Consider the following 22,844-nt stretch of genomic DNA (forward strand, 5'->3'; position numbering starts at 1 on the left):
GGGAAGAAAGGTGTTCATCATAGAGTAACTTTGCTTTCTCCATCTGAAACTGAAAGTGCCTTTGGAAAACTGTGGTTATGTTCCTGCTAGGAGTGACTCTGTAAAAAACCATGCAGTACTGTTTCTAATATTAATTTAGCAAGTGTATTTTGACCTCCTTTGCAGAGTAGCATGGAGTATACTGAGGGAAGATGTGTGCTGTCTACTGTCTTACCATAGCACCAGTCAAGTTCTTTTTAATGTACGTCACCATACTTCTATAGCAGACACCTATTAGTCAAATTTGTTCTGTGAAACACAAGCTAGACTTGTGTTTCACCTGTTCCCTGTTGGGAAGAAGCTGAATGCGTGCACTTGCCCTGTGGATAGAGTTTCACCAGGTGTTGCAAGTTATGTAATAATTCCTGATTTCTCAATGAGGGCAGATTACAGCACTTCTCTAGCCTACTTCCAAGGAGCTAGCATCACAGGTGGGAGTTGTGTATGTGCACACCCAGTTTGCGACTCACCCAAAACATTGCTTGCCCGTAGTCTCTCTGTAATCTTCTTTCCTCAGCACAGACGTCTCATTAGTCTGCTTCTTGTACACCCACTTCCAAAACCTTTTTCATGCTAACAAGTCTAAGCATTGCTTTGTAGTCTTCTGACTCTGCTCCCGGCTTCTTTTAGGAAATATCTTGTGTGGGAATGCTGAAATATTAGCATATAAATAAGCTTGGCTTAATGTCTGTAAAGCACACTGAGATTATGAGAAATATTAGGTAAGTGCTAATAGGCAGTTCTGCAGTTTGTGTGGGAAATCAAGCTACAAGGCACTGTTCCCATTGTTTTATCATGGAGTCCTTGAGCTGCATAGCCCAACTCATGGTATAGCTTCAATTCTCAGTGCTGAAAATAAGTATCACTGAGATGAGAAGCTTGGACTGTTGGGGGCAAAGGAGCAAGTGTCTTCCATGCTGGTAGTGAGAAACCTGTTCAGCAGATGTGTGGTTGACTCATGATTTGGACAAGCTCTGATTAGTTTTTTCAAAGCCCAGAATAACTACTCGTTGTCTGGCATGTAGGTGCTGCTGATCCTGTAGGCAAACATAAGTTTAAGAGTACAAATTAAAGAAGGCTGTGTTCGCTAAACAGGTGCTATCAAGACTCAGCAAGCAGTGTAGAGAGCCAGCAAGTATGGAGAGCTTTAAAGCTATGTAGATACATCTTTAAATATTGAGCTGTGTCTCCACCTGCTTTGATGTAATACATGCTCATATTTCTTAAAGGGAGTAAGGAGCTTCTCTCATTTGCTTGTGTCGAATGCTGAGACCTCGTTCTTTGTAGGATGTTGCTTGCTTTGCCAGAAATATCCACTAAGGTACATAAGGAACAGTCAGTTTGAAATAAAGATTCAAATCTTGTCTGGCATCGAATAAGCTTCAGTTCTTCATAATAGCTGATGTATAATAGTGGCAGGCCTTGTGTTGATTTTTTCCTAATGTAAACAAAGACCAGAAGGTTACTGCATGACAGGTAACCAAGCAAAGAAATGTGTAAAGTAGGAGGGTTCCTTCCAACCCCTGTGATTCTGTGGAATTGTAAAATTCTCTTGAGTGCTAGATTTCTGCAATGAAAAACAGTAGTTTTTAACCTTTGCAAGAGGTCTTTCCTTTATAGTTGTATAAGTACAAGTGATTTTTTAGCCTGCTCTTGGACTCAGTCTGATCAGTCAAGTTGTATATCTTTGAATGCCTTTGTAGAGGCTAAAGCCTAGGGTGCTGAAGGGCCTGGCAAGTATCTTGTGGAGGTCTGTCTTGAGGGAGGACCAAGCGTTGGCTTTAGTGAACAGCTGATTCACTTCCTTTGCTTCCAATACTTCTGCTCAAAGCACTGGATTTGGCCTCTAATACTGTACAGTCCTGAGAACGCCTGGCTATACACCCTTGATTGTTTTCTCTTGCAAAGCAATTTTGTTACTGTGGCCAAAGTTTTATTGCTTCTTGAAGTCCCTCCAGGTACTTAATGAGGTGCAAACAAGTTAATGTTCCCCCAAGGAATGCACCTGTGCACTTTGTAGCACAGTGATTAATTAGCAATCTATGGCAGCAAGTACTTTAAAGGGAATCCAGAATATTCCACAAGGAAAATCATGGTAATACGTCAGGCTGGGAGTTACAGATGCTATCTGTGCTGCAAAGGCAGAGGAGGCAGGTGCAGCAAAGGACCTGATGGCAGTGGTGGCAGTGTCTGCCCTGTAACTTGGAGCTTTGCAAACTTGTTCAGAGAGACAACAGATCAGACAGCGCTTACATGTAAACAGAAGTATGGATGTTGGGGAGCCAGGAACTAAAGCATGAGCCCAAATATGCAGATACCTCACAGGACAGACAAAGTTGTTCACTGAGCAGCAGCTCAAATATTTACTGTTAGAGTGTTTTAAGGGAACTTTAACATCTCAAGCTCAGATATGCAGTAAGCTACTTCTCAGCAGCACTGAGAGTGGAACTTAATACTGTAGCCCAGTCTGGTGACTTGTCTTTCTTTGTAAGCTTTTCTGCTGACACTGTGTATGTATAATAACCAAGTAAAGAATCTGCAATTATAGTTTGGAGATGGTTGCTGTTGTGTAAAATATTGGAAATCCCTGCAGAGCGGGAGGTGCTGTAGAAGGTTCTGCTGATTATTTTTCTCTGTACCTTGCAACCTTGCAAGTTGAACTTGCTGTTAGTTTTGTGTCTTTAGTTTTCTGTCTGGGAAACTAGGTCAGTTGCTTCCTCCAAACCATCACCTACTGCATTGCATTCAGAACAGTAAAACAGCCATTAGGATCAGAGAAATATATCCACATGTTGTTAGTTGTTAAGAGGACCTGGGAAGGAAATCCTTGTGCATTGCCCTGTTGGTGAGTTTTACGTCATCACAACTCACACGTTCATGACCAAATACTTCTTCTGAATGTTTCTTCCCTATTTTCTGGTTTAAGGACAGGAATCTTTAGGTTGTGGATGTATATGTCCTTTCTCTGTAGCTTGCTGTATTTTTTTGTGAAAGATGCAACATCTGATCTACAGCTCTTGCTGTGGGGTTTCTGTTGTGAAGAGAGTTCACAAATTGATTATTCTGTTGGTTGACGTTAGATTCCAGATGATCAGAGTATGTGGAAGGTATGGAGTGGAAATCCTGTTATTCTGGGCAAACAGATACTTGCATGCCTGAGACCAACTGCAGGAAAAGCTGAATGGATGGCCGTGTTGGCATGTGACCTTCTCTTCTCCAAGGGCATGTTGTGCATGGTGTGAGGGCAGGGCTGATGTGCAAAGCTGTGCAAGCCAAACTGCTCTGACACGAGCTACCTTTGCATGAAGACTCAAGAGTTTATCCTGAATCCGATTCCCATTTATTTCCCTTCAGCCTGATAGGTAAATTTCACAGTTAGCTATGCAAAGCTCTTAAGTAATATCTCTATGGAAGTTTCATAACTGGCCATTTCCAGCTGCAATTCCTTTAGCTTTGCAGTGGCTTTGAGGAGTTTCATTTTTAAGACATTGAGAAATCAACTTTTTTCCTCTGGAACCAACCCCTGCTTGGCAGTCACTGAGAAATGCTTCAAGTCATCTTCTACTGCACTGAGGCTTTGTTTTTGGAAAGGCTGAATCGGGCTGATCTCCTTGTAACAGGATAGGATAGAGAAGCAAAGGTCACTGCCAAGTTAGAGCAGGGTTTATTCACGTGTCTTTCTTCTTTCCAGGTCCAGAATGTTCATGGCGCCTTCAACGCCTTGGAGGGAGCAGACAAACTCAGCTCAAATCGTATGTATTCTTGGTGATTACAGATCTTAGCTTCTCTCTTCAGGAGGTAAAACAAAGCTGGTCATGCAACACTGATGTATCCAGAAGTCCTTAATTTGCCTCTATAACTAAAATGTCCAGACACTGCTGACTGTCACTTACATTTTCTCTAGTATTAGAGGAGGAGCCCTCTTGCAATCTGGTTATTTTCTCCAGTTTTAGTGTAACCATCTGCTGTAGAATACAGATATATTTTTTTAAATCCACAGTATATTCTTATAGCTCTCCTGTGCTCCAGAAACCACAACTAGAAGTTTTCCTTGTTCTCAAGTTGTAAGTTTGCTCATGGCTTAAGTTCTACTCAGAAAATGGGAGGGTAGATTTTTTTTTCACTGCTCTTCTTTATGACCAGCAACAAAAAAACCAAATTTCAAGTGCATGCTACAACTCTCTCCAGTTTTTCTCCTTCAACTCCTCAGGTTTCTACAGGATATTACTCTTGTCCATTTATTGGAACAAAATTTCTATGGCTGTTCCTGAAGCTAGACAGCATTTTTTTTTCTCTTGTACATCTTTGTGTTACACTTAACCAAAAGGATTCTGCACAAAAATAATTTAAATTCTGTTTCAAAACTGTTTCATAGATATAAAATAGCAAATGGCCCTAGCCATTTAAGTAATGAAAAAGGATTGAGCAGTTGTTAAGCAGCTGTGGGAGAAGGAGGGGAGAGAAAGAAGTAAAGTTGGCTGCTCAGAAGAATTGGGACCATGCAAGCGTGGTGCCTCAGCACTTTCTGTCAGAAGCAGCTGAGTGAGCTGCAGTTCTAACGTGAGCTAGTGCTTGATCTCACCAGGACAGCTTTTTGTGGTGCCAATCATTTATAGTTACAAACAGGTAGGAATTTTCAGGTGACCCAAACGTACAACATAAGGAGGAAGGGGATACCTTTTCTGACAGTTTACATGTTTTCGTTTACTTTTGGAATGTTATGGAGGCTGTGATTCCTTTCTCTGAATGCTGATTTTTACTTTCCTTCTGTGAGCACAGCACTGGCCTCTCATGACTACATACTGAAGATAGTCCCAACAGTGTACGAGGACATGAGCGGCAAGCAGCGATACTCCTACCAATACACGGTGGCTAATAAGGTAAAGAAGCAGTTCTCAGAAAAGCTCCTCATTGCAGCCCAGTGGATGCATGGAGGATCTTCATTCACCATTCTTCCTTCCTCTTACACATCTGCTCTACAGCCATGTACATTTGTTTGTAGGTGAGCAGTAGCCTCTGCTGGGAGGAGGAGGAACTGAAGCTCTTGAGAGCAGGGCTTGCTGTTGCTCCTGGTGCTGGTGCTTACTGAGATTAGGATTGTGAGGACAAGTCAGAGCAGATATTGGTCTTCTTTTAGAGTACAGTGTTGTTATTCCTGAATATGTCGTGTCTATTTAGCTAATGTAGATTTCTGTAAGATATGTGGAAGATTTGTATGTGCTGCAGTTCTTGTGATTTAAGAGGGGTTTGAACAGAAATTGGAATCCAGCTGAATGTACTTGCACATAGTTTTGTTAACAGAACAGTCTCAATTGTGATGGATGTGTCAGACAAATAAATTATCAAAACATGTGACACTGGAGCTGGCTTACAGAACTGTCAGCCAGTTTAGCTGACCAAGGGGGTAACTTTCTTAAGGATTTTTTATCTGTGGTATCTGCAGCATCAAATATGTAACACTTAGCAGTAAACATCATCTACTTTATTAGTGGATTATGTTAGTTGTTGTAACTTTATGATTCTTGAATAAATTTACAATAAATAGATATAAGTAAATTTCATAACAAAGTGTGTTGGGAGGCTGGAGGGAAAAGACCCTATTTAATTATCAAGGTAAAATTTCTCATTCAGTTAAAAACAATTTGCTATTCAGGTACTAAGTGAAAGTCTAGAATCTTTTCCTAGTGTCTATGACTACTGATGTGTCATAGCTGAGATTCAAGCACCCGCTCTTATGGACTAGTTCTCAGATTAGTGTTCCTGTCTTGCAGCTTTGGGATTTGCTGGTACAGTGTGTCCCAGTGATTTGGATGTCTCTCTCTGTTCAGTTTACGATATATTTTTTTCTGCTTAATGTCACTATTGCTGTTCTGATAAGACTCTTGTGACACAAGTTCTGAAAGCAATTTGGAGAATAGACAGCAGGAGCTCTTGACACTTCTGTGATTACGGTTGTAAGTTCAGCCAAGACTGACTCATCACAGAACTGTTGGTGGGGAAAAGGGGAGAGGGAAAAAAAGATGAAGCCAGTTCTGTCAAAATGGAAGCATGGAAAAACAGTGCTGCTTCTGCCGTTTCTCATTAAAGATAGAAATTCTCATATCACTGTGTTTAGTCTTTGACTCCTATACTTGTTAGTGGGAGACAGAAATTGGAAGCCAATCTGCCATAGGTTGGCTAGTGTGATGAGATGAAGGAGGTGTGGCTGGCTGTCTTTTCTCTCCCTTTACCTTCTAGGTCTGCTTCCCCACTTACCCAAATAGCCACTATCTTAACGTGCACTGCAGAATGTCTGCAATAAGAGTGCTGGAAACACTCAAACTGGACATTGCAGCACAGTTTTGCTGCTTTTATTTTCTTTGAGGGGAAAAAAAAGACTAGAGGGAAATCTGGGAGTTATATATGACCAGCGAAGGAGATTGATGCTGTTTTGTTGATTCCCTCTGAGCTCGTGGAGAGTAGAGTTGTCTTTTTTGTATCATGCTCATGGATGTTCTATTGCTTATCGTTTCTTCATCTTTTCAAAGTATATGAGCTTGTCTTTGCCTCTGCAGGAAGGAGAACTGAAACTGAAAAGGTCATCTGAGTTGGGAGTCCTGTCATAGGGATAAAAGAAGGGAAGAACAACTGGGTAAAGTTGCAGGGTGTGCTGTGCACGTGCTGCTGGCTCTGTGCTGACTCCTCAGCAGATTTTTTTTTCTGGTCTGTTGAAATCAATGCCCTAATCCTTGAAAGTGAGAGCACAGGCAAAATATTAGCTCTGAAAGCTGTGCCAATTGATGCTAAGCTGATGTTAGTGTTTGTTCTACATTAGCATTGCACTCTGTGATTTAACAGGGTATTGATCCATTGCTGATACATTGCACTGTAGCAGTTATTGCAGAAATAGAGTAAGTAAGGTTATCACTGGAAATCTAAAGATGTTTGTCTTCAGCCAGCTTGCAATATTTTTGGGACCTTTTGACAGGTTTTTTTCTGTATATAGTTGCATTCTGGTTTTCAGCATGATTTTCAAATGTACAAAATGGGTCTTTAGAGGATTCATTTTAAATTGCTCTACATAATTCATACTGACTGGGCAGAGCATTCACGTTTGTTTCAGCGTGCAAGGGTCTCACAGACAGGAATTGCTGATTGCTGTTCTGAGTGCACAGACAAGCAGGGATTTTCAGGTTGTTGCTAACTGAGTTCTGTTTGTTTGGTGAATTTTTGTATGATTTACATACTGACAGTACAAAAACTTCATCTACAACCATTTACAATCTTGTATTTAAGTAGAGCAGATCTACACTAGAGGAATCAGTGACAGGCTCTTTACTGCTAAGCACCATGCCTCTGTTTCCAGCTGTGTCACAGTCAGAATATGAAGAAATTGCTTTCCCATCTGATAAGCGTAGAGAAAGGAGCGTCATACCAGAGTTAATTGTTTACTTCTTCAGTTGATCTTTAGTACAGAACAGTAAATTAGGGACCAGGCACTGTATGCAGAATGGGATTGTTCGTGCTGTGTCATTTTTCTCTGCTTTCTTTTCCAGGAGTACGTAGCCTACAGTCACACAGGCCGCATTATCCCAGCTATCTGGTTTCGTTATGATTTGAGTCCCATCACGGTGAAATATACAGAGAGGCGACAGCCTTTGTACAGGTTTATCACATCGGTGAGTTACTCAAAGCCTGTGGTTCTTCTTTCTCCTGCCTGCTTTCCATTTCTCTTCCAAGCCTTACTTTCCCAGAAGAACTGAGTTTCTGCTTCAGGGCATTGTGACATGATTGAAATAAAACAGTACATCACCACGCCAGTGCTGTGAAGTGTAAGTGAGGTAACTGGCTAATCCTATACTCTGGCAATTTGATTTAATAGTTAGGCACAAGAAGAAAGAAAATTATCCTATTCCAGAAGCGCCAAACTCTGTCTAGGTATGGTGAACACGATTGCAACATGCCAGAAACTTGGAACTAAACTAATGAGGTATGCAGTAAAGCAGGCTGCAATAAGCTGCCTCACTAATGACGAGGCCTAACTTGCAGAGAAGACAGGGCAGTTGTTTAACTCGGTGTGGCTGCTTGGTTTAATATGGGTATGCCAGTTCCAGGTGTCTGCTCTCAGGCAGAAGTGGAGAAGAGCTACATCATAACATTCCAGAGGTGTTTTCCTACCAGCTGTGTAGCTGTGTTCTGATCCATCCAGATAACATCCTGCAATACTGATCTTGGTATCTGTAGCAAAGCTGTACTGTCCAAACTGATAACTGGGCAAAAAGTTATTTCAGGATCTTCCAGATCAGGCAAAATGTGTCCTGAGGATACTGGCTTAAAATATAAACTGTGGTCTCTTGTGCTAGTGAGGCATGGTAGAATGTAAAGTAGCTAATAAATTGGTTGAAATAAGACCTCGGATTTTGATTTTTAAACAGTTTGACTGTGTCAATGGGAAGTAACATATAAACAGTATGGCTGTGTTGCACTTAAGGATTTTGATTTTGCAGCTTTTGATGAATACTAAGCTCCTTTCACTTAACATCAGAGATGTGTGTGATCCCTGGGATATACAAATACCAAGACAAAGAGGTCTTGGTATTAAAGCAAAACCTGTCACCTATTAAGACTTTGTCATCTTAGCATGTCTGCCGGGCTTCAAAATGTAATCTTAAAAAAGATCAAACATCATCATTTTATGATTTGGCATCTCATACTGCCTCTACTTCTTTCCCTAACAGTGTACACTCATAGCTTTCTCGAGCTTCTTGTTGGGGGTGGAAGTGTGGAGGTGTTTTTAAGAGGAACAGTGTTTAGAAGTCACAAATAGCTGGCATTATTTGTTGTGTCCCTTGCTTGCATTGAATGCATATAAATGACATCTTCATTGAATGTGGTGCTATGCTTCAGAATTCACATATGGGGTCCACAGGAGTGGCTTTTCTGACTGTTTGCCACAATGACCTTTGGATTTGGTACCACCCTGCCAGAGCTTTGCCCTGTACAGTCTGTAAAGTTTGGCAGTTGTGTGCTGCCTCCTTGACTGCTGAGGAAGAGTTTTAGAATTGTTTGTTATCTACTTTGGTCTTAAATGGCTGTAATCTGAAGCAGCTTACGTGAGGCCATTCCAGTGTAACATCATTCCTACGGAGACGTATGGATGACAATATCTGCAGAGCTGTTACACAGTGTTGTGCACAGCTTTGCCAGGCCCCTTTCAGAGGTGGCTGACGTGGAGGCAGATCCTTGGTACAGATATGCTGTAGCATGGCTATCAGCGTGGCTCACCTGGTGCACAAGATCTGCTCTTGCACTCATTTAGGCTGGGAATGTTTTACACTGGGGCAGCCTTGGCCTGGTGCGTGTGCTGCCCTTTAAGCTTACAGTATTGAAGGTGGTAGAGACAAGGCTGAAGGGAAGCAGGGAGGCAGGCGATTAACGCACCTTTTGTCCTAGGTTTCCTTGCCCTGTTTTGATGACACGATCTACTCTGTTGTCCTTTCCACTGCTCTAGCCCCTTCCTGTGTATCCATTGTGGCCTTTTGCATCACAGTTGCTCTGGAGACCAGCTCATGGTCAGCAACACAAGCTGCAACCTGGCCCAGGCAGAGATGTGCTGGGGCATCTGGAGTCATTGCTCAATGGAGCCGTGGGAACTCATAATCTATTTCTGAGCAGCAGCTGCTTAATTTAAAAAAGCACACAGACTTGGAGTGGGTGCTGTGGCATCTTTCATTGAACAGATTGTTTGCTAGGGAACCACAGCAAATTGAAATGTGTCCTGAAGTGTGGGAGACTGCTGTGGGTTTAAAAGAAGCATTAGCAGCACTAGAAATGCAGTGCAGTGTGTGGCTGGCTGCTTGTCAGGTCAAAAGCACTGATATTGGAGGGGCACTGAGAAGGGACAGTCCCATGTGGGGCAGTCAGGTGAGAGGTGTATCGACTGCTCAATAAAAGGCAAAGGAGTTTCTGTTGCTGGGGAGATTATCTGATGCTCTTTGTTAGTATTACATTTGCCTTCCAAAAAGTTCAGTGCTGCTCAGGGCGCCATGCCTGGTGTTGGTTCCTGGTCTTCTGTATTCCCAGCTGAACCACTGTGCTGTGTGTTGCAGCACTCAGACTCATGCCAGCTCCATGGTTTTTGTGGTATGGAGAGTTATTCTCATTTTCTATACCTCGCTAGAGGTGCTTCCTGTGTAGAACAAAGGCAAAGGTTTAGGATTTATTTTATTTTACATGCCAGGCTTGAAAAAAAATTCAGTTCTAAGTAAGAATATTGCTTGTAAGTCAGTGTAACCACTGATGCACATGGTGAATTTGCAATGGATCCCAGGGTTAACCACACACAGCTGGTGCAGTGTTAAACACAGGAGTTTGAGCCTCTTAAACGATACTGCTTAAAATTAAGGTATTTCCCAGTAAAGAGAAGTCGTCCATGGATTTGTGGTTGAGGTTATGGAGAAAGGGAGAAAGTTTTGCTGCTGAAGATTTGTGCATTCATATAAGTGGCCAGGCTGAAAGAAGGGTTTTATCACGAGGTCAATGATGGAAGATGCTGGAAGGGGACAGCAGGGAGAAAATGAGACAAACTTCTGGTGAAGCGTTCAAAATTCAAAAGAAAAATGAAGATTTTTTCCTGATATGAGAGGAGCGGTCAGCCTGCTTGGTATGAAAGGAATTAAGCTGGAAATAATTGGAAAAAATGGTTGTGGGGAGGATTATTTCCACTGTGGGACTTGTTGCCAGCCGGTAGCACAGATTCAGTCCATGCAGTTTTTAAAGCCAAGATAGTGGTGTTCTACAAGATGTGCTGCAGGTCAGCCAGAAATCTCTGGGTGGAATTCTCCAGCTTACCATATCAGGAATTACCTGATGTTCCTACAGGTCTCCTTTGACCATTAAAATCATCTTCAGGTTTTAAACTTGTCACCTTGTGGGACAAGTTCCACAATCACATATCCAACTTTTGCCTTTCTGTCATCTGTCTTGCTGCATTTCCTCCTGCACAGCCACTGGTGTCCTTCAGCCTGCACACCAGCCTCTGTACAGAAATAATGCTCTGTTAAAAAGCCTCCTGTGTATCCCACATGGCATGATCTCTCCATTCTGCAGTTATTACGTTTCTGTATTCCTTTTCCTTCTTCTTTTGATGGTTAGGCCTGAATCAAACTCACGGGGACAAACACCCATCATTCCCAGTATAAAATATGAATCAATATGAATAAGTGCATGATGCCTGACTTCCTCCAGCACTGCGAAGGAGCAGCGCTGTGTGAGCGTTCACATGGTGATGATTCGGAAGTGCGATGGTGCAGCTTCTGTGCTGACCTGGAGACCAACCCCAGCACTGCCGGCTTTTGTCGCAACAAAGCAGAGCTGTGTGCGTGCTGGGAGGCTCCAAGCAAATGCCAGGTGTGTGTGACTCATAAACACTGTGCAGTACACAGCAGTACAGTGCAGATGAATATATATTTTTTCTGTTTCCTCCTCCCCCCCCCCCACGGTGCTGCACTGAAATCAGATTTTCCTACCATATGATCTTAGTGTTGGACAGTCTTTCTGTTTGCGGTAAATATTGCATCAGCTGAGCTGCCCAGAACTGAAATAACCCAACTCCATTGCTGTCATTTTCCCCCAAAAGTCACCCTGCATCATGCTGGGAGGGGGGGGGGACGATGACAGCAGGCAGAGGGGAGCCTGGAGGGCTTGTCCCCTAGAGTTGCTAGCATTGCCTCCAGCTGGTGCTCTGGTTTCTGAAGCCTTTATCTTCTGGAATGCCAGCCTTCCTGCAGAAGTCATGTTTACCTTGCCTTGCTATCTCTGCTGCTTCTCCGCATCTCGCTGAGCTCACTGAACACAAATATCACAGTTATAGATAGACGTGTAAATGAGGGGTGCATTTCTTGCAGCCTTCACTCAGCATTAATGACCTGTTTGTTCTGTTGCCACTGCGATCTTCCTGCTGAACCCAATGCTCTTGCTCTTCTGTTACTCTTTTCCGTGTCACTTTGCCTGTGGGGACACGCAGTAGGTCCAGTGTGTCTCCACTTTCCCTCTGTGCTAGCTGCATTGAATTCCCCTGCTGCTCTAGCTTACTAATCTGGGCTTCCTTGCTCTCCCTCTCAACTCCTGGATCATAGCAAGATCCCCTTTCCTAAGGCAGGCCCTTCTCAGGAGATAAGCTCTGTGTCTTGCCCTGCCCTCGCTGGCACAGTGTCTCTTGCTCTGAGAGCCACCTAATCCTACACAACGAATTACATGTGAAAGACCAAATTCAAAGAACACCACAGTTATGAAGGCAAAAATGTGGGCATTATGAAATGCCAGGCCTTGTGTAATTACAACTTGGCTGTTAAATGTTATTAGGATACATTAGTCTGTATCATACTTTCCATGTGAGCATAGCCCTGTTCAGTGCACGCAGTGGGGCAGCACCCTGCAAGCAGCGTTTCTTCCCATCACACAGGGCTGTTACTGACAGGTGCTTTGTGTGAACCTGGTCCAGCACACAGGCTGTGTGTATCCACAAGGACAGCTATCGTCATAGTGTCAAACACTTCTAAAGCATTTTCCTTCACAGTTTCCTTGGGAGGCAGCTTTGGCATTGTCCTTATTTCATAACTAAAAGAATGGAAGCAGTGTGTTGTGAAGTCTGGAACTGGTGCGCTCTGGTTTGGGGTGCTCCAAGCAGAAGTACCTTTAGTTTGAAATGTCATACTTTGGTGTTTTTCTAGCATTTGAGAACTGACTTAAGCTGTTATGAAAATCAGGAGTCTAGTTTTTTCCCTAACTGTCTTCTTGAAAATGATTCTGTGTTTTTGCTGATATTTTTATATATATATATTTATAATGCTACCCAAGACATCTTGTATGGAAAACTTTGGCCCACAAACAGTTAAGTTGGCAGTGCTTTAGTAGCAGCACTTGTAATGGAAAGTGTTAGACAGGCTTAGCTGTAGGTGTCGTTGGTAGCTACGCTTTTCTGTTAGTCACTATCCTTAACATACTATTTAAGTGTCTTTTGCCTGTCTGCAAATGCTGCATCTTGTGAAATAGGGAAAAGACTACAAGGCCGTGATATTTATAATAGAAAACAGAAGTAGGAATACATGAGCAACACTGGACTTCTAGAAAGCTCTATTAGGTGGAGTTTAGGAAGGAACAGGATTCATTCTGTACTCTTAGGAGCTGGGTTTTATGATTGGCTCAGGCTACAGTGATTCCAGATAGCACTAAGTTATTCCACTGTACAGAAGAGTTTTCCTGAATGAGTATCATGTAATTACAACCCCAGTACTATTACCCAATTCTTACTGTGCTTCCAAAAGACTCCCTACAGTAGGCAATATCTTTCCCCTCATTTTCAAGCTGCGTAAACGTTTGCCTCATCACTGACATTTCTTTCCTCTTTTGTACTTTTCAGATATGTGCCATCATTGGGGGAACATTTACTGTAGCTGGGATCCTGGACTCCTGCATTTTCACAGCATCAGAAGCCTGGAAGAAGATCCAGCTGGGGAAAATGCAGTAGCAGTGAAACTCTAAACTAGTCTTCAAGGACAGGAGCAAAGATTGAGAAACCTACCACTACCTGTTTTTGTCTTTATTTTCTATTTGATTGAATCAGTGTGTTTTTCTCTAATCAGGCTGTTCAGTGAAGACCTCTTCAACTAATTGAAGAAATCTCCATGCATTTCAGAGCTCTGAGAGCAAAATAACAAAAATTACTGCAGTCATGTCTTGGATTTCGATTCTGTACCCCCAGAAAGAGAAGTTGAAAAGCCCTATATGAAACACACTGTCAGATCTAAGTAAGGATAGTAGCATCTTCTTGGGGGTGTTCCTATGGCAGCATACAAGCTAGGTAGTAGATTGCAAAGAGTTAAGCTGTCTTGTGGCACTTTTTGGAATTTGTTGGATTTGCATGATCAGACAATCAACTTACATATAAAGGAGAATTATACATTAGGAAGAAATTCCACCCTTGGTGCCAAAAAGGTGATGTATCTGTTGGTGAGGAATGGAAAGTGTTAGTTCCCATAGCAGGCTTTAGAGACAGAGGGCAGAAATTACATCAAGAAATGTCTTGTGCTTTTATGGAAAGTTCTTTGGTTCAGATATGACCTTTTTAGTGAAAGGAGGAGACCATCCCCCAGCTACCTTTTCCTGGATAATCTGTGGTCCAGGCAGAGGAGAGCCTTTTCCTCTGGATGTAAAAGTGATTTGATTTCTTCCCGGAAACTGAATATCCAGTCTTGTGTTTACAGGTGGCATGAAGTAAAAACCAAACTGAGCAACACAGTTTTATGTGGCCTTTGCTTTGAAAGGGAGTAGTTGTCTTTACAGTGTTAGCTTTTATTCCTTCTTCTGTTGGTTTTCTTCTTGGTTTTTTATTTTAAACACAGACCACCCAGTAATCTGGACTCTGCACTTCTGCATTGTTATTACTGTTGTTATTTTAAAAGCAGTTTTCCACTCTGTGTGATCAGAAAAAAAGCGGTGCAGCCTTCTGGGTGAACGAGCACAGCTTACTGTCTTGCTTTGTGTGTGTGTATTGAATACACTTGTACAACACAGGAGTCTGTCCACGGTTTAAGGTGCCTACCTGTTTCTTTACAATTCAGCCAGGCATCTTTTCTGAGCCCTGCACTGACGCTGTTTGCCCACAGGTACAGCAGTAGCGGGGCAGGCATTCCTGCAGTTGTTCTGTTCTGTTCCTTCAAGTGATACTGAACTTCCATGCCCATTTGTTCAGGCTTTGTCTTCTGAACCCTCCAGTAACTTTAGGTGCAAGGGGAGAACAGTTGCCAGGTGTGGCTTGCATGCAATGGTTGATGTGAGTTCACTACAAAGTAGACCAATGCCCACTGGTCCATTTTCCATAGCCTCCTAGATGTTCCTTGGTTAGTAACTGTCTCTGCATGCTTTGTATGTGTCTGAGCTGAGGATACATGGATTTTTAAGCTTCCAGAATGGATAAAGTTCCTCAATCAGTGCTATAAATTCTAAGACAGGTGCAGGATTTCTCTTGGGTAGTATCTACTGTCCATTGCCCTTTTCTGGAGGCAAAAGTATCCAAACATCATGTTGGAATAATACGAATCCTTGAATTATCAGTGTTAATGCTAGAGTCAGATGCATTTCAAAAGTATTCCTAATACACGTCTGTTGAAATTGTCTCATTGCTTTGGAAGCAGGGAAGGTCTCCAGTTTTATCCACACACACGCCAAAAAAGAAAAATGAAAAGGCCAACAAGCTCCCCCCCCACACACATACACCCATTCTCTGCCCTGTAGTGACTTCTGACAAGTTGCAGCATTGGAATTATTCCCTGTTCTTATTATGGACTGATTGCTGTTCCTTTAGGTGTAAACTGGATTGTGTAACTTCCTGTATCTGTTAATGTACGGATAGATTTTATACATTTTTTCCATTTACAAAAATCAACTTGAAAATGAGATGTTTGTCTTCATTTCACTGTGCGTCCGTCTGTCCGTCAGCGGTTCCCACGAGGTGGCAGCGATGCCTGCTGGCAGCCTGGGGTTTTTCCATTGCAATACTTGCTGCTGCCGCCTGAAGGATTTCCTCCAATCCACTGCCACCAACTGAAGCTTAAAGCAAAAATGTCCTCGTCTTTCCCTCTTGAATTTGCTGACTCTTTGCTCGTACCTTGTGAACCTGGTGGATTACAAGGATGCCATTTTAACGTCTTGTTGAGGCATCTCCAGCACAGTGGGTTGTGCTCTTAGTTTTCTGAAGTTTTTTCCCCTTTAGGATTTGCTCAGAACTGGTTGCAGATGTCTCTGTGTCTCATGCCCTCAGCGTGCTTTTTCTGCCCTCCTCCTCCTCTCTCCGGATGTAGCGCTGCCTTCTGTGCAGCCCAGGCCAGTTCTTTAAACCAGATCACTGAGATTGTTTGGCTTTTTTTTGGAAATAACAGTTGCATACGTCGGTGTGCTTGCTTTCACTGCCAAAACATCCACTGCAATGATGTAATAAATCACTTTTTTATTTTTGCTAAACGTGGAAATCAAATTGTACTCAAGTTCTGGCAAAAGAAACAGCCTGCACCTTCGTTCTCTGAGCCAGGGCAAAGCCTCTGAGTGCTGCCAAGCCAAGGCTGACTCTGAGCTCTGCTGTACGTTGCGGCACGTTTATCCCTCGCATGTGGCCTGCTGCATCACATAATGCTGCTGCACCACTTGTTTACAGAAGGATTCACTTTTAATCTGTACAGATGTGAAGGCAAGGTGGTTACTGCTGTAGCAGGACTGCCCCGTGCGTATACGTGCTGCTGCATTTCACTTCTAGTCTCAAACACCTTTTAGGGGCAAAATGAGCTTTGAACAGCAATGCAAGCAAAAATGTTCTCAAGCCGTAGTGGAAGGAAAACCATTTTTTGTAGGTGTTCATCCATCTGCTTGGATTTGCTCCTTCAAATCAGTATTTTGACAGAAGTATTTGTGGTTTTCTAGCAGAAACAACCCTGTAGGAAGTAAAATGTGTACAGCTTGTGTTTATTCTGGTTTAAATAAACCTCTCTGAAGCTACGGGGCATCATGCAATGAGAATGAGTGCAGTATAGGATGCTTTGCAGTGCTGGAGTTAGGATTGTGGCTGTGGGGAAGCTGCAGAGCTGTGCTTTGTAGGGTGTAGGCACTGTGTGGGCTGCTGAGGAGCTTTTGGGGGAAAAACAAAAGGAATTGGGTGAAAATTAAAAAAAAATGTGTGTTTGTGAATGTTTGATCTATCAAATATTTGCATTCAGCTACTGCTCTGTAAAAAGCAAAATCTGCAGTGTAGATGGCAATGGTTAGAATTAATTTCCTGAATATTTCTCGTTTAAGTTTGCTTTTTGTTTGTGTGCTACGCAGAACTGTTGGAGCTGGAAATGTCTGCAGTACCTTTAGAACAGCCGTCCGGAGGTTCAGCTGCAGTGTGGCAGTGGGGTATTTCTCAGCAGGCAGGGTTTGTTGTCCTGCCCCGTGTCAAGGCAGCATGTAAAGCTCAAATCTTGCATTTTTACAGTGCAGTTTATTGAGGATTTTTTGCATCTGCCTTTTAATTTGCAACCTTATGTTAATAAACTATTAGTGTTTTTTTTTTAGTTCTGTAATTAAAAATAAAACTCTCCTGTGTTTGGATTGGCTTCTTGTTGCACTGCCGTTGCAAAATCAACGTAAAAGGTTTTTTTTGGTTTGTTATTATTTCAATGAATTGAGCGTTATCACACAATGAAATCACTTCAGGCCAGGTCGCACTGCGGAAAGTTGCCACGAGGCTCTGTTGTAATCAGCACTGAGTCATGTCTGGACATCCAGTGCTGGGCTTGAACTGCACCGAGTATCCTCACCTCTTATTATGTGTTTCTTTGAATGAGGTGTGAGGTGTGTGAATGATTTGTGCTTGCACTCAGTTCTGGCTTCGCTCACTCGATGTTTGAGTAACCCTTTTTTGTCCTTCCTCTCTTTAATTTCCTTTTAGCCTTGCTTCACAGAGTGTTTGGAAATGCATTGAGGCAATAGCAAAGATTAAATACTGAAACGTTCCACACCGTGAATTTGGGCATCCCGCCTGAGATGGCTCCTGCCTGCCTCTGGGAACCCAACCTCCCCGAGGTGCTGTGCTGCTCCTCCCTGAGGGTGCTTTGGGTCATTTCTGTCAGCATCTTCTGCCGTGAGATAATTTCCTTGGAAATAAACTTGTGCCCGGGGGGAACAACAGCAAAGTAATCGCACAGTGTTTGTTGGGAGCGCAGGCAGCACGTTCAGGTACGTTGGGTGTGAAGGAATGGTGGAGTGACAGTGCACACAGGAAAGTTGCAGCAACGGCGGTGTGGACTGAAAAATTCGAATCCGAGCGGTTTCCAGAAGGATGTCTGGGTGGGAGCCGGGGCTGCAATGCCGGCCGGGACCCAGCAGATGCCGGCCGGGTACCAGCAGCCCTGCGCAGTTGACCTCCGGCCGCGAGGGGGCGCAGCCGGCTCCGGCTCCTCGCACGGCCTTTGGCGCGGGCCCGGCGGCCGGTTGCGGAAGCGGAAGTGCCTCGTCCTCCTCTTTCCGGGCGACCGGCGCGGAGGCAGCAGCGGGTGAGGTTTCCGCGCCCGGGGTGGACCTTTCCAATCCGTCGCCATCCTCCACGGGGCGGCCCCGAGCCGTTCCTCGGTGCCTGAGGCGTGATGGGGGCTCCGCGGCGGCCCCGGTGGGGCCCGGTCGAGGAAGCGGGAGGGAGACGGGAGAGGACTCGGTGGCCTCGGGCCTTATCGCTGCCGCCGGGCGGCCCGAGCCTTCCCGGGGGCTGCTGGTGGGGGAACGGGCTGCGCCGCGCTTAGCGGCCCCGGCGGGGTGAGGGCGCTGCGGGCTTTCGGGCAGGGGCTGTGGGCAGGTCCGGCACGACCCCGGCTTGAAGTCAGGCCTGACTGCACTCAGGTGCCGGTTTGGATTGCAGACTCCGGATAGATGTCGTTCCTCTGACACGTTCTCTGCTAATGGGCGATTCGGTGAATGCAGTGTGTCACAGCCTGCTGTGCAGCCTGGCTCGTGTGGCTGAACAGAAGCACCTGGTGCTGCATGTATCAGTTGGGTGTAGCAGTCACAGGGCAGCGCTGCAGCCATTAAGAGTTGGAGGAGATCAGATGTGCCTTGTGTGCTGCAAGGTCTGGTGTTAAATCTTATCAGAGATCTCTAAGCTTTGTGAGCGTCGTTTCAGGGGAAGCCTGCAATACACATTCACCTCTTAAACAAAGCAGGTGTGCAACTGTGTGAAATGAATAGAAGTCCGTCAGGTGCCCTGACTTGTGACTACAGGGAGCTCTGCGTTACAGAATACTGTCTCATATGCACACAGGCACCTCTGTCAGTCCCCGGAATCACGGTCACTCGTGGAAGGCTTAAACCTTGTTTGAAATCTAAGTTATATGGATATACAAATTGGGAATGAGAGTAAAAGCATTAAGTGAAGTCAAAATGCGCTTTTAAGATTTGCTTTGCGTTATGTGTGTAGCTGATAAGCGTGACTTACACGTCTCTCAAACTGCTTTTCTTTGTGCAGCCAAAATGAAGTTCAACCCATTCGTAACTTCAGACCGCAGCAAGAACCGCAAGCGGCACTTCAATGCCCCTTCCCACATCCGGAGGAAAATAATGTCCTCCCCGCTGTCCAAGGAGCTGCGGCAGAAATACAACGTGCGCTCCATGCCCATCCGCAAGGATGACGAAGTCCAGGTAGCTGTGCTGGCTGATGTTTGAGTCCTGCTGTCACGTTTTAGGTTTTCATCTTGTTTTGTTTTTTAGGACCAAAGTTGTTCGTAGAAAGTTATCAGAGCTCTGGGAAGAGTAAGGATTGATGTAGTCAGAGATTTGTCCTATGGAATGTTTCCTGACCTCACGTCAGTGAACTGGGAGGCATGAGAAACCCAAATTGCTGGCAGCAGCAGAGGGCTATTTCTAGTTGAAAAGGTTTGAAGTGGGTTGATGAGAGTTTATTGCAGGCTAAATGAGGAAAAGGTGCAGTTCTGATCCATTACATTTTCCTCCATCGCTTACATTGTCCAGTAATTTATCTCTTCCTGACACAATTAGTAAACAAGAGTTTACAGTTCTGGTTTTTGGTTAGGATAATTATATTGTGTTCCTTAAGGTCTGATAATTACTTCAGGAATGTTTTGGATGTCCTGGAAAAGAATCCTTTGTATCTCCTTGTTTAGGTCGTCCGGGGTCATTACAAAGGGCAGCAGATCGGCAAAGTGGTGCAGGTGTACAGGAAGAAGTACGTCATCTACATTGAGCGCGTGCAGCGTGAGAAGGCCAACGGCACCACTGTGCACGTGGGGATCCATCCCAGCAAGGTATGGGCTGTGAGGGGAGCTCTGCAGGGCACTGGGAGGCCTTGCTGGCAAATGAAGGAACTGCTGTTTGCATGGGTAGAACTTTGTTACTGCCTGTGGAATGATGGGCTGAGATTGCTTGGGGTGTGCATTAATAATAAACAAGGAGACTTTAAATGTCATGCTAACAGAGAAGTAATGGTTGGAAGCAGGGGCTTTCTGATGCTTATTTAGTGGAGTTGTTGCAGACTGGGCTGTTCCAACAGTGCTTTCTGGAAAAGGTTTGAGCTCCTAAAGCACAGGTAGTTTTTTTAATTGATTGTTTAGGGGATGGATCTTTTAGAATAATCCTTTATCTTTTCTATATGGCATTTGCACTGATTTAGGAAGTGGTTGAAATGTTTAAATAGATGCTCAGAATGGTGACTTGTTCTTGTGACTGTTCTGCTCTAATCTTGTCTGAATCTGGTTTCAGCCTGGAATGATTTTATAGTCATAGAATCACCGAAGGTTGAACAGACCTTTAAGATCCTCTGGTCCAAACGTGCACCTCTGGGCAATATTTCCCCACTGACCACATCCCTCAGTGCCACATCTGTATGGTTCTTGAATGCCTCACAGATGGTGACTCGATCACCTCCTTGGGCAGCCTGTTCTAACACCTTGCTGCTCTTCCAGAGAAAAAAAAAAATTCATAATATGCAACCTGAATTTCCCCTGGTGTATGTTGAGGCCATTCCCTCTCATCCTGCCACTAGTCACAAAGGAGCAGAGGCTGACACCCGCCTCGCCACAACCTCCTTTAGGCAGTTGCAGAGAGCAATAAGGTCTCCCCTGTGTCTCTCTAAACAATCCCAGCCCCCTCAGCCGCTCCTCACAAGGGCTGTGCTCCAGACCCCTCACAGCTTTGCTGCCCTTCTCCACACTTCAGGGCCTCAGTGTGTTTCTTGTAGTGAGGGGCCCAAAACAACAGAATGCTCAAGGTGCAGCTTCATCAGAGCTGTGCACAGGGGAGCAAGCACCTCCCTGCTCCTGCTGGAACACTGCTTCTCATACAAGCTAGGATGCCATTGGCCTTCTGGCCACCTAGGCTCAGTGGTGGCTCGTGCTCAGCCAGGCACTGACCAACACCCCCAGGTCTGTTCCTTCCTCACGGCTTTTCAGCCACTGCTCCAAGCCTGCAGCGCTGCCTGGGCTTCTTGTGGCCGTGGTGCAGGACGCAGCACTTGTTCTTGGTGAACTTCATCCCATTGGTTTCAGCCCAGCCATCCTGCAGTATTTAGAGTCAGTGAAAACCTGCCAAAGCCTGTTTAGATCACAATAGCAAATCATTTCAAAGCAAGCAGAAAGCCTAGCCAAAAACCTGGTTTGAAGCAGATGAAATTGGAGTGCGTCAGACCTGTCGTGTACATTGAAGTGCTGGTTGTAGCAGGTTTTCTGATCTCAATGGTTGTTACTTAAAAGGAGAACAGAGTGATTCCAAAACAACAGTGACTTGTGTGCAGTGATAACATATGAGGTACAAGGTGACATTGTGATGGAACCAACGTACACGTAATTGGAAATTACTCCTGTGGTAAATAGTGGATAAAATCAAGGTCTGTGCTGCTCCTTCACTGCTGTGAATGCTCTCCTGCACTGGAAATTGGACTTAGAAAAAGCTTTGTATAAAGATTATAGTTGTTAGTCCTAGGGCAGTGTGCAGCTGCACGCTTGCAGTGGGACGAGGTAGGTAGGAATTAATGGCAGTTAATTCCTGAGGGCTTGCTGTACTGTGGAACTAACCAGGAGCACGCAGCTGTACCAAAGCCTGTATAGGTTTTAAGATTTGATTACCTCAGTGTGTTTTTTAAAGTCTTGCTTTCAGTTATACAGAATATTTCTTTGCCAATTTTGTGGGCAGAGAAGGAACTGAAGGGTACCCAGGGCTGAAAAGCAGTTTTGTTACAAACTCATTAAGGATCCAGTAGCAGAGGGTTTGCACAAATTATCTTCTGTCTGTCTCTCTGTGTTACTGATGATAATCAGCTGTCCATGTTCAGCTGTTCAGGTCCTGTTCATGAAGGTGATGACTGTGTGGACTTCTGCTGCTCCCTGTAGCTAAGCTGGATGGATTGGTGATTCCAAGCAGCACAGCAGAGATATGACAGTGACCAGCAGCAGCGTGCAGCTTGGTTTTCCAGCATTCTGAAGCTTAGCGCTGTTTAAACATGGACAAATTTAAATAAACTTAGCTTCATTTAGGTTGGAAAAGAGCCTTAAAATCAAGTCCACAACAACACGGTGCCCCCATGTCTCTTGAACACCCCCAGGAATGGTGACTCCAGCAGCTCACTGCACAGCCTGCTGCAATGCCTGACCATTCTCTGTGCGGAGAAGCGAGTCCCGATCACCGATCTCACCCTCCCTGCAGCAGCTCGGGGCATTTCCTCGAGGCCTGATGGTCCACTGTGTTCCTGTGTGCTGCTGGGAACAGCATCAGCTGTGCTGCTGCATTATCCGTCATATCTGAGCAGCACCTGGTGTCATGGAAATGTTCCGATGAAATCATAAAATCAGACTTGCTCCAATGCAATTACTTTGTAGCTGGGTAGAAAAGTGGCTGCTCTTCAGTTGGCTTGAGTGTTGTGGCTGTGCAAGCAAGCCACTGTGCATATGTTCTGATTCCCTGAATGGATGAGGAGAAGTTGGGAAACTCGTAGGCAGTTCAATCCCTCCGTTCTACTCCAGCAGTTGGGCAGCCTGCTGCTGTGCTGCTACTGCTGCTGGCAGGGTGCTGTGCTTGGAATGCTGAAGGCACTGAGTTCTTCTCCTTTCTCTAGGTGGTGATCACAAGGCTAAAGCTGGACAAAGACCGCAAGAAGATCTTGGAGCGTAAAGCGAAGTCTCGCCAGGTTGGCAAGGAGAAGGGCAAATACAAGGAAGAAACGATCGAAAAGATGCAGGAGTAGATGGCTTTCTATTTGACACCATTAAAGAACTGCTAAAACTAAACGTATTGCT

General features: G+C 44.4%; 2 protein-coding genes across 2 annotated transcripts in view; both read left to right on the top strand.

Annotated features, from left to right (window-relative positions):
- ERGIC1 (endoplasmic reticulum-golgi intermediate compartment 1) overlaps nt 1-15,471 on the top strand; it is a 56,010-nt gene extending 40,539 nt beyond the window's left edge. The window contains exons 7-10 of the mRNA XM_042880563.1: nt 3,731-3,791; nt 4,819-4,919; nt 7,575-7,697; nt 13,439-15,471. Of these exons, the coding sequence (XP_042736497.1) occupies nt 3,731-3,791; nt 4,819-4,919; nt 7,575-7,697; nt 13,439-13,546 (393 nt within the window). The 3' untranslated portion in view covers nt 13,547-15,471. The remainder of the gene's footprint in view (nt 1-3,730; nt 3,792-4,818; nt 4,920-7,574; nt 7,698-13,438) is intronic.
- Nucleotides 15,472-18,037: 2,566 nt separating this feature from the next.
- Nucleotides 18,038-22,835, top strand: RPL26L1 (ribosomal protein L26 like 1). Its single transcript, XM_042880651.1, has 4 exons — nt 18,038-18,104; nt 19,067-19,239; nt 19,722-19,862; nt 22,664-22,835. The coding sequence occupies exons 2-4, from the start codon at nt 19,072-19,074 to the stop codon at nt 22,790-22,792; spliced, it is 438 nt and encodes a 145-aa protein (XP_042736585.1). The 5' UTR covers nt 18,038-18,104; nt 19,067-19,071; the 3' UTR covers nt 22,793-22,835.
- Nucleotides 22,836-22,844: the final 9 nt, after the last annotated feature.

The sequence above is a fragment of the Lagopus leucura genome, unplaced genomic scaffold, assembly GCF_019238085.1.
Source record: "Lagopus leucura isolate 7727_CA_CO unplaced genomic scaffold, USGS_WTPT01 Super-Scaffold_100027, whole genome shotgun sequence".
Classification (NCBI taxonomy): domain Eukaryota; kingdom Metazoa; phylum Chordata; class Aves; order Galliformes; family Phasianidae; genus Lagopus; species Lagopus leucura.